The 12072-nt window shown below is 34.5% G+C and overlaps 1 protein-coding gene across 1 annotated transcript in view; it reads left to right on the plus strand.

Moving 5' to 3' along the window:
- LOC123233612 (trichosurin-like) overlaps positions 1-11150 on the plus strand; it is an 82000-nt gene extending 70850 nt beyond the window's left edge. The window contains exons 5-6 of the mRNA XM_044659676.1: positions 9854-9955; positions 11074-11150. Coding sequence (XP_044515611.1) covers positions 9854-9955; positions 11074-11150 — 179 coding nt within the window. The remainder of the gene's footprint in view (positions 1-9853; positions 9956-11073) is intronic.
- The last annotated feature ends 922 nt before the right edge of the window (positions 11151-12072 follow it).

The raw sequence follows: 12072 nt of genomic DNA on the forward strand, positions 1-12072 counted from the left end.
ATATATATATATATATATATATATATATATAAATATATATGTATATATATACAATTTATTTACTTTCATATATACAAGTCGTAAATCTTTAATATGATAATGTGTGGGCACACAACACAGTTAGGGCTTTCATATCTGGGAATTTCTCTTTACCCTTAAATTCAAAAACAAAAAAAAAAAAGAAAAATGCCTTTAGGGTTCTTTATTGTGAATTAGACTTTAAGTACCACATAGAACAGTGATGATGAGACTATGGCACAGGTGCCAAAGATGACAAACAGAGGATTCTCTGTGGGCACCTAATTGCCCTCCACGCTACAGAGTTCATCACTAGAAAGGTAGAGGGATTCAGGTGGAGTCTTCCCTCTCCCCTGATAAAGAGTATCTGATGTCACCATGATGGATGACATTTTTTCACTTCAACCAGTACTTCACCCATCAGTCCAATGGGACTGCTTGCTCTCTCCTCTGTGTGTGGGTAAAGTGGGGGTGGCAGGCCACTCCTGGCCCTCCGTGGTGGGGAGGGGCATGACACATGATCTCTGAAGTAGTGGATGGGTATAGAACTCAATCTGGGGAATGGGATGGGGTGAGGCCTGGCACTCTGTCTCTGAAAGGTTCACCATCACTGACATAGAATATTGAATCCAGACATTTGTTAGTACCTAGAATTATGCTCTATTCATAGTAGTCACTTAAGTGTTTATTGCATTTCCACAACTAGATAGAAAACTCCCAGAGAGCAATGATGTGTGTATTTCTTTGGGGAGGCATGTTTCACATTTACTAAGGCAAGGTTCCATGTGTCTTAGGTATTTGGTAAGCAAGTGTTAATTGTATAATGGCCATTAGGATAGAAAACATAGGAAATTTGTTCTCTAATCTCAGGATAGATAGAGTTGATCACAGGAAACTGGCCCAACCTAACATTGACTGTTGATCTTGGAAATTTTTATTTTGAAATGTCAAATTATTGTTGACAAAAAAAACTCATGATTATTCTGTCCTTGAGATCTTTGGCTAGCACTTAACAATGCTGAATAAAGGAGACTTTGAAGAATTACCCCATAGTGCCACATCATCAGGAACCCCATCCTAGGATAAGGTATAAAGGCTACGGATCAGAGAGCCCAGAGTATTCATCAAAGTCCTTCTCACACATTCAACTACTGCTGAAGCATCAGAGAAAAACCCAGAGAAGATGAAAATTCTAGTGCTGACCCTGGGAGTGGCCCTAGTTTGTGGACTCCAAGCCCTTGATAACAACAAGGGGGATGACACATCAATGGTAAGTGAGGAAGATTGGGAAAAGGTGAATAAAGTGGTCTAGAAAAGCTTTGTGGATAATGGATGAGGAAAACACAACTTCCATTGTTCATAAGAGGAAAGACAGGGTTTGCATAAAAAAGGAAAAGATGCCTACTTGTGTCTTTTCACTCAAAGCTGCTCACTCCCAATGGTTGTGCCATCTACCAATGAACAAAGTCAGCAGAAAATATGAAATTATACATGAAGGTGTGGCCATGGCATATTTCTTTTAAAGAATTACATATACCCAAACTCTCATGCATTAAAACATAACCCCCTAGACCAGTTTCTGCCTCTGTCAAATAAAGTTTAGACTGAATGATCTATAAGAACTTTGTAATTCTAAAATGTTGGCATCCTGAGATACCATTCTTTAAAAAAAAAAGTCTAATTCCACAAGGCACAACTGAAACTTAATCTCTTTGCTTTTGACTGTAATAGTTAATGAGATGACCAAACACTGCTAATTTTATTTTCTGTGATTTGCCATTTAAACCAATTTTATTTATAGGATTCAATTGATATCTTGAGGACTTTGTTTCTACACATGTGCTAGAATTAGATATCACATTAATTCTACCATACAGAGTAATCTCAGACATTTTGAGAGAGGAGAGAAAGATAATCCTTCACAACTATAGATAATTAGAGAGTACTAAAGGAGAACTACTCTTAAGATCACAATATAGATATTCCTTATTCCAGTGGCATTCTCCTACCCCTCCCCCAAATTCCCCAAATACTTGCAGAAATTATCAGTCATATATAAGTCCAAGATACATGGTAGAATAAAGGAAAAATAATATCTCTAGGATAATACCTGAAGCACACAGTACAAATATAATTAGTTTCATTGAAGAGAGGAGCAAACCAAGACATTTAAAGGTTAAATAATTTGCCAACAGTCATAGAGTGAGTTAATAAGAAAATGAGATCAGAACTCAAATTTCCAAACTCCTGGTTTCATGATCTCTCTTTTATACTATGAAGTTAATATATGAACTAGGTAGAATTGGGGAAGGGTATAATTCACTTTTGAGGCCTCTCTTTGCTCACTTTAAAAATGAAAGATTTGGAATATAATCTTTCCCAGTTCTAAACTACCATGTGTTTATGGGTCTGGGGACAGCTTTTTTCAATTCTCATTCAAATTCTTTCCCATAGCTTGTTGGAGACTGGTACACTGTTGCATTGGCTGCAAATAATATATCTAAGATTAAAAAAGGAGGAAGCTTAAGGATGTATGTCAAAAATATCCATGAGAATGGTGATATGATACATGGAAACTTCTTGAAAGAGTAAGTATTACCTGTGTTAGTTTGTTCATATGTAAGAAGGAACAAAAACCAGGGTAACAGCGTTGGGGTCCCTTAACCCACACAAGCTGATACTGGCATCAAGTATTTCCCACTCTGTGGTTGGTTTTATGAACATCAAGGACAACTATCAAAGGGAAAAGGAATTAATAGGTTACACACATACTTAAAGCTTGTCTGCCAGGTGAGAGGCTATATTACTTAAAAGTATTTTTATATGAAGTTTGGATCTTTTTAATCACCACTTATGGGAACTACTATTTTACTTCTGTTCCAAACCTTTTTAATCACCAGTCTTCATTTTGAGGTAGAGATGGGATACTTGAGGCCTTTCTGTTAAGAAGACAAAAAAAGAAGAGCATGAGAAAGGGAAGAAAGATAATCACTTTGCTCTGACATTTTCTGAAGCTTATGTAGCCGTTCCAAAATATGTAGCCATTCCCCATGTAGTTATAATTCTTTCCTATTAAAAAAGTACTGTCTTTTTACAAAAAGCCTTTTAAAAATGATTGACTGCCTTGAGATATATGTATCAAGACTATGAATATTTTAGTCATTTTCTTAACATAATTTCATATGGTTTTCTAGAAAAAAATCTACCAATTTGCAGCTCCACAAACAATGTTCTAAAATTAAATAGTTTTTTTCTGAACAATTTTTGTTAATATTCACACTTGGACCATGTAGGTAGGTCATGTAGAGGGCTCAGTATGATCTGAATACACATTTGGCCTCAGACACTGACCCAGTTTTAAAGAACTTTTTTGAATAAGTAAAACCTGTTTAATTTCATATAATAGATAATAGAAAATGTCCTCTGGGCCACTTTTGTGAAAAGTGCTCAGTATGATGTTCTTTTAATTTTCTATCACCATTAATATTAAACCATATATCCCTTTGTCTTGTGACATAAACTTACAGGACATTGTCTAAATCCAGTTTCCATCAGATCATTTTCCTGTTTTCTCAGAAATTGTTGTTAAATGCCAAGTTCTTTTTGCCATTTATATTCTTAAGTTTATCAAACTTTGATTCTTCCTTGTCTTATATTTTATCATGATGTACTTTCTTATCTTTTTTAAAAGACTAATATCAAAGTTTAGATTATTTTATTATAGCTATTAGATACAATTAGTATTTATTGCACTCATCACATGTTGTAAACATAAAATGCAATAAAAAAGTTCATAACTATATATTTATTTAAGATTAGAAGTGGTTACAGATTTTGTCCAGAATGAGCCTATGAGATAAGGCAGAACATTATTGCCCCTGTTTGTGAGAGTATTCAAAAGGTGAAAAGACTTACTTGCCCAAGGTCACACACTTTGTAATGGGAAAAATTAAGATTTAAAAAGAAATCTTGCAAATCTAATTTCAGTTTATTTATGAAAAGGCCAGGGGTTATCTCAAAGTATTTTTCATGAAGAACTAGTAAAAAGAAAGTTTTTCTGTCTAATCAAGTATTCTGGTTAGTTGAGTATCATCATATCCACCACACCAGAGATCACAGATTTTCAAAGAATTTGAATTTGATGAAAATATTCAACAATTTTTAAAATTATGAATTAGTTTAATCCTTTCTGAGAACCTAGAAGTCACCTTGGACACATCATCACTTCAATAGTTGTGTAAGAAAAGAAAAATAAGTTGTATAAATTTTAGCCACAAAATTAAATTTAATAAAATAAATGCAAAAGGGAGTTTCATAGTAAAATTTCCTATGTAAACACAAGTTATTATTATAATCTTATCTTCATTTCCAGGGAAAATGAAAAATGTGTCAAATTCTCTGTGACTGGACAAGTAGTAGATGGTGTAATAAAGGTTCCATGTAAGTATAAATAAGGATCTCATTGTTTTTCAGTATTATTTTGAAATGAATTAATGAACTCATTGATTAACAAAGAAGTGGTTAAAGGTTGGGAGTATACAAAACAATGCCGTTTAAGGTAGTGGAAGGACATCTTCAGTTTTCCATTGCCTTATTTTAATTCCACCATGACAGCATTGTGCAAAACCTAGATCTGCCAAATCACTGACCTTCTGACTTCCTCCCTACAGAGTTCTAGAGGTCCAATTAGACTTTAAGGGAAGTAAATACAAAATTATTCATTGTATAACTTTGCCCAAGTCTCTTACCCTCTCTTGACTTCAGTATTCCCATCTGCAAAGTGAGATTAGATGACTTCTAAAGTTCCTTCCATTTCTAACAATCTTTAACTTTAGAGGTAGATGAGAGGAATATTGTCAAAAGTAAAGGTTTGTCAATAGAATAGCAGTTTTCTTGGGATGTCAAAAGTAATGATGGAATTAAGGTTTATAGAAATCCAAGGGAAAGGCCTTTGAAGGAGATTCAACTATCAATAGACCTTGAATCTTTATCCTTATTGCTGTAGTATCAAAATTCTTACATGAACTTTACATGAATTCACAGATGATGGAATTAATGAATGCTACATTCAAAGCGTGGAATCTGATTATGCCATGTTTTTCCTATATAATTACAAGGGAAAAGAAGTGACCTCTTGGGCAGAACTCTATGGTATGTACCCTAATACTCTTTCTTTCACTTTTTCATGACATGAGAAAAGTCACAAAGAAAACAATGTGTGTCATTTTATCAGAGGGGATGTTCCCAAATGGAGTAGAAATGGCCAAATTAAAAAGGAAACACAAAAACTCAAGGAAGAAAATAAATCTCTAAAAATTAGAATTTGGCCAAATGGAAGCTAATGAAACCATAACATATCAAGAAACAATAATAGTGGGGCAGCTGGGTAGCTCAGTGGATTGAGAGCCAGGCCTAGAGACTGGAGGTCCTAGGTTCAAATACAGCCACAGACACTTCCCAGCTGTGTGATCCTGGGCAAGTCACTTGATCCCCATTGCCCACCCTTATCACTCTTCCACCTAGGAGTCAATACACAGAAGTTAAGGGTTAAAAAAAAGAAACAATAAAAGAAAAAAATTTAAATGAAAAATAGTAGACAACCTAAATCACCTCACTAGAAAGAGGGGAAAACCCTGGAAAAAAGACCCAGGAGAGATAATCTAAGAATCATTTGAATACCCAAAAGTCACAATCAAGAAAAGAAACCAGATGCAATATTACAAGAAATCTTCAGGGGAAACTGTTCTGATATCCATGAACAAGAAGGAAACATAGAAATTGAGAGAAACCACTCATCTTTTTAAAAAAAAATTAAATTAATTAATTAAGAATATTTTCCAATGGTTTCATGATTCATGTTCTTTCCCTCCCCTTTTCTCTCCCTGCTCCCAGAGCCAATGTGCAATTCCACTGGGTTTTACATATATCATTATTCAAAAGCTATTTCCAGATTATTACTATTTTCAATAGACTGATCATTTGAAGTAAACATCCCCAATCATATCCCCAGCAAACCATGTGTTCAATCATATGTTTTTCTTTTGCATTTCTTCTCCCATAGTTCTCTGGATGTGGATAGTGTTCTTCTCATAAGTCCCTCAGAATTGTCCTGGATCATTGCATTGCTGCTACTAGAGAAGTCCATTGTGTTTGATTTTGCCACCGTATATCAGTCCCTGTGTACAAAGTTCTCCTGGTTCTGCTCCTTTCACTCTTCATCAATTCCTAGAGGTCTTTCCAGTTTACATGGAATTCCTCCTATTCATTATTCCTTTTAGCACAATAATATTCCATCACCAACAGATACCACAATTTGTTCAGCCATTCCTCAATTAGTGGACATGTCCTCAATTTCCAATTTTTTTGACACCACAAAAAGTGCAGCTATAAAAATTTTTATAAAAGAATTTTTCCTTATTACCTCTGGAATACAAACACATCAGTGGTATGGCTGGATCAAAGGGCAGGCAGTCTTTTAAAACCCTTTGGGCATAGTTCCAAATTGCCTTCCAGAATGGTTGGATCATATCACAACTTCAACAGCAATGCATTAGCATCCCAATTTTGCCACATCCCCTCCAACATTTATTATTTTCCTTTGCTGTCATATTGGCCAATATGCTAGGTTAGAGGTGGTACCTCAGAGTTGTTTTGATTTACATTTCTCTAATTATGAGAGATTTAGATTACTTTTCTGTGCTTATTGATAGTTTTGATTTCTTTATCTGAAAACTGCCTATTCATGTCCCTTGACCATTTGTCAAATGGGGAATGGCTAGATTTTATTTATGATTGATTTAATTCCTTATAGTTTTGAGAAATTAGACCTTTATTTTAGTTTTATCCCCAATTTGTTTCTTCTCTTCTAATTTTGGTTACATAGATTTTGTTTGTACATAAACTTTTTAATTTAATATAATCAAAATTATTCATTTTACATTTTGTAATATTCTCTATCTCTTGCTTGGTCTTAAATTATTTTCATTCCCATAGATCTGACAGGTATACTACTCCATGTTCACTTAATGTACTTATAGTTTCCTTCTTTATATTTAAGTCCTTTACCCATTCTGAATTTATCTTGGTATACAGTATGAGATGTTGATCTAAACCATACTGTTTTCCAATTTTCCCAGCAGGTTTTGTCAAATAGCGGGGTTTTGTCCCTGAAGTTGAGATCATTAGGTTTATCATACACTATCTTCCTGAGGTCATTTACCCCATATCTATTGCATTGATCCACCCTTCTCTCTCTTAGCCATGACCATATTGTTTTGATGATCACTGCTTTATAGAACAGTTTAAGATCCAGTACTACTAGGCCCCAATTCTTAACATTTTTATTAGTTCCCTTGATATTCTTGATTGATTATTCTTCCAAATGAATTTTGTTATAATTTTTTCTAATTCAATAAAAAGTTTCTTGGTAGTTTGATACATTTGGGACTAAATAAATAAGCTAATTTGGGTAGGATTGTCATTTTAATTATATTAGCTCATCCTACTGATCAATAATTAAACTTTTTCTAATTATTTATCTCTAGTTTTCTAGTTTTAATTGTGTGGAAAGTGTTGTGTAATTGTGCTCAAATAATGTCTGGGTTTGTCTTAACAAATAGATTCCTAAATATTTTATATTGCCTAGAGTGATTTTAAATGGAATGTCTCTTTCTAATTCTTGCTGCTGAGATGTGTTGGAAATATATATAAATACTGATGATTTATGTGGGTTTATTTTGTATCCTGCAACTTTGCTAAAGTTGTCGATTATTTCCACTAGCTTTTTAGTTGATTTTCTAGGATTCTTTAAGTAGATCATCATATCATCTCAAAGAATGTTAGTTTAGTCTCCTCATTGCCTACTTTAATCACTTCAATTATTTTTCTTCTCTAATTGCTACTGCTAGTGTTTCTAGTACAATTTTAAATAATAGAGGTGATAATGGGTATCCTTGCTTCACTCCTGATCTTATTGGAAAGGCTTCTAACTTATACCCCATTGCACATGATATTTGCTGATGGTTTTAAATATATACTGTTTATTATTTTTAGAAAAGGCCCATCTATTCCTATACTTTCTAGTGTTTTCAATAGGAATGAGTGTTGTATTTTTTCAAAGGCTTTTTCTGCATCTATTGAGATAATCATGTGGTTTTTGTTGGTTTGCTTGTTGATATGGTCAATAATGTGGATGGTTTTCCTAATGTTGAACCATTCCTTGCATTCTTGGTATAAATCCCACCTGATCATGTTGGATAACCCTCTTGATCACTTGCTGGATTGTTTTTGCTAGTATTCTATTTAAGATTTTTGCATCTATGTTTATTAGGGAAATTGATCTGTAGTTTTCTTTCTCTGTTTTTGGTCTCTCTAGTTTTGGAATCAGTACCATATTTGTGTCATAAAAGAAATTTGTTCACACTCCTTCTTTGCTTATTTTGTCAAATAGTTTGTATAATACTGGGATTCGATGTTCTTTAAATGTTTGATAGAATTCACTTGTGAATTCATCTGGCCCTGGGGAATTTTTCTTCAGGAGTTCTTTGATGGCTTGTTTAATTGCTTTTGCTGAGATGGGATATTTTAAGTATTCTATTTTCTCTTTTGTTAATCTAGGCAATTTATATTTTTCTAAATATTCACCCATTTCACCTAGATTGTCATATTTATTGCCATGTAATTGGGCAAAACAGTTCTTAATAATTACCTTAATTTCCTCTTCATTAGAAGTGAGGTCACCATTTCCATCTTTGATACTGCTAATTTGATTTTCTTCTTTCTTTTTTTAAATTAAATTAACCTATACATTATCTATTTTATTTGTTTTTACAAAGTACCAGGCCCTAGTCTTATTTATTAGTTCTTTTACTTTCAATTTTATTAATTTTTTCTTTGTTTTTTAGGATTTCCAATTTGGTTTTTATCTGGAGATCTTTAATTTGTTCTCTTTCTAGTTTTTTTTAAACCCTTACTTTCCATCTTGGAGTCAATACTGTGTATCAGCTCCAAGGCAAAAGAGTGGTAAGGGCTAGGCAATGGGGGTTAAGTCACTTGCCCAGGGTCACATAGCTGGGAAGTGTCTCAGGCCAGATTTGGACCTAGGATCTCCCATCTCTAAACCTGGCTTTTACTCCACTGAGCTACCAAGCTGCCCCCTTTTTCTAGTTTTTTTTTTAATTTTAATGCGTAATTCATTGACCTCTTCCCTCTGTGATCTGTTGATGTTTACACTCAGGTATGTAAAATTTTGCCTGAGTACATAGATTTTGATATGTTGTGTCCTCATTGTCATTCTTTTCAATTAAATCATTAATTGTTCATATGATTTACTCTTTAACCAATTAATTTTGGAGAATTATATTATTTAATTTCCAAATAATTTTTGATTTGCCTCTCATTGACCCTTACATATTATAGTTTTCATTGCATTATGATCTGAAAAAGTAGCATTTATTATTACTGCTTTTTTGCATTTGTTTGCAATGTTTTTATGCCCAGTACATGGCCAATCTTTGTGAATATGTGAGGTGCTGCTGAAACTACAGCCGGGCCTGTGGGCCAGATGCAGCCTCCTAAAATGTTCTATCTGACAGTGCTACATTATTCCTAATCTGATGAATACAATGAGTAGGATACAATACAATGAAACTTCAAAAGAGTTGCCTTAGAAACAGACTGAGAGATGGGCGTTTCCTTTCCTTTGGCCTCCTTTTTAAAAAGTTTGCCCATCACTACTATAGACCATATTCATCTAGGCTTCTCCTTCTCTATTGTTGCAAATAAGCAATGAGAGAGACTGATCAGTCATTCTCACTGTCACCCTAACATAATACAGGCCGGACTCCAGACCTGTCAGATGAAATAAAGAAGAAATTTGAGAAAATGTGTGAAAACCATGGAATTAGGAAGGATGAAATTTTGGACCTGACCAAAGATGGTAAGCTCTATTCATCTTTGTCTTTTATTCCCCATGTTTCCTATGTGACTGAGAGGAGAAAATTACATAGAATCAAAATAGTCCCAGTTTGATTTCCCTTGTCCTTATCCACACAATATTATTTCTCTTTCCCCTGGAATAGTCACAAAAAGCCTGATAAAGATTCATGTCTGAGAATCATTGAAATCCTGCTTTGTCTCCACAGATCGATGTGAGGAGCTTAGATAAAGAAGATCATCTTGGCATGCAGGTATGTAAACTTTGACCATGAGAATGTTGCCTGGAAGTCATGTTTCTTTAGTAAACCAGAGTAGGATGCCCTAGTGTAATACTGCATAAAGTAGGATAGACAAAATCAATTTGGGGAGGCCCTGCTGATTTTTAGCTGATGTTACAGTCCTCATCAGTGACCTTTCCTAGGTCATCCTGAAATTTTCTGGTGAAACAAGTGCTTAAAGTGGAGGAGTGAGGGTAATTCACATTCCCTTTCTATTATGTGCTGTCTTAATTTTATCCTTTCCTTCTTCATCTTTCAAAAGTTGATGTATATAAGATTAATGTGAAGATATGGAATGATCACAAAGATAGGACTTAGAGGGAAAATATGGGAAAAGATCCAACCTAGGAATTGAGATAAGGTCGTAAAGTGGTATAAGGTTAGGAAATGGGAGGAGCACATAGGATAATTTCTTGGATAGGGAATGGAGTGACAATCTGGATTTGTAATCCATTCAACCTAATCTATTCATTGAATCCATCTAATTCAAGAAAGATTTTTATGCTTCTCAATCTCCTAAAGATATTTGTCTCTGTTTCCTAGCCCAAATGTTATAGGAAAAAGGATTTTTATTCTCTTTTCCATCCTCATCAAATTCCATTCTCAGAGGGCTTCCCACTCAACTCAGACAATATTATTATATTTGGTAAAGTCTATGCTTTCTCAACTACTGTCTCATGGGCCAAAATTACTTTTAGGTTGTGAATTTTTTACTTTTGTTCCAAGATCCCCTCCCCTATTACCAGTTCCTAAGTCACTTTTTGATATTATATGATCAATATCCTTTCAACTATCTCACAGAACTTCTGATAATTAAACAACTCTGTTTTTCTGGGAACAGCTTCTACTTCCTACCAAGAATCGTTAGTATGGATTATGAGAATTTCTACTGGATTTTTGTTCTTTCCTCCCACCTGATGGCTGATTCTATCCCTGTCCCTGCTCTGCTTCTTCAAAGGCAGGACTCTTGGTGAGACCTTTCCTGCAAATGTTTAATAAATGATTAATCCAATATGCTGTGTCCCAAATAATTTCAGCAATCTGGAGGATGTTGGGAGGGATTTCAGAGCAATAGAAAAAGGATATATTTTCAGGTTTGTGAGAATTTACCCAGGTACATCAATTAACTGATTTTTATCTGTTATTGATGCTTTAAAAAAAGCAATTGTTCTTATTGATAATATAACACCAATCTACCCAATGAGTTTTTTCTTACAACAAAGTTTCGCACCCCCTCTAGCATACCTCCACACCTTGGTACTAACAGACCTTTAGGTTCGGTCTTCAAGGAGGTGATTACTCTTCAAAGTACTAAGAGATATTTTGTGGAATCATTCTCCAAGAACAAGCTCTTAAGGCTCCATTGGTGTTGCTAACCTTATTAGTTAACCAAGACAGATTTAATTGAAAGCAGGGGCATATATTTTATTTCCATTGTAAGAATAACAACTATAAAAATTCCCCCCTAACAAAAAAAAACTCAAATTGAATCCTCACACCCATATATGCCACATCAGTTGGAAGAGTGGGCATGTACTTATGAGACACAGGTAGTGCTACACACATCTAGGAAATACATGTAACCAAGACAGCTCCTAACTTTAGTATTGCAGGCCTCATTGTTGTTTGGGTAGCTAGATGGCACAGTAGAAAGAAGAGTACCTGGTCTGGAGTCAAGAAGACTCATCTTTCTGAGTTCAAATGTGGCCCCAGATAACTATTATTTATGTAATCCTGGGCCAGTCACTTTACTCTGTTTCAATTTCCTCATCTATAAAATGAACTGGAAAAGGAAATGGCAGACCATTCCACTATCTTTCCTAGGGAAAACACCAAATAG

Source organism: Gracilinanus agilis, chromosome 2 (genome assembly GCF_016433145.1).
Source record: "Gracilinanus agilis isolate LMUSP501 chromosome 2, AgileGrace, whole genome shotgun sequence".
NCBI lineage: Eukaryota > Metazoa > Chordata > Mammalia > Didelphimorphia > Didelphidae > Gracilinanus > Gracilinanus agilis.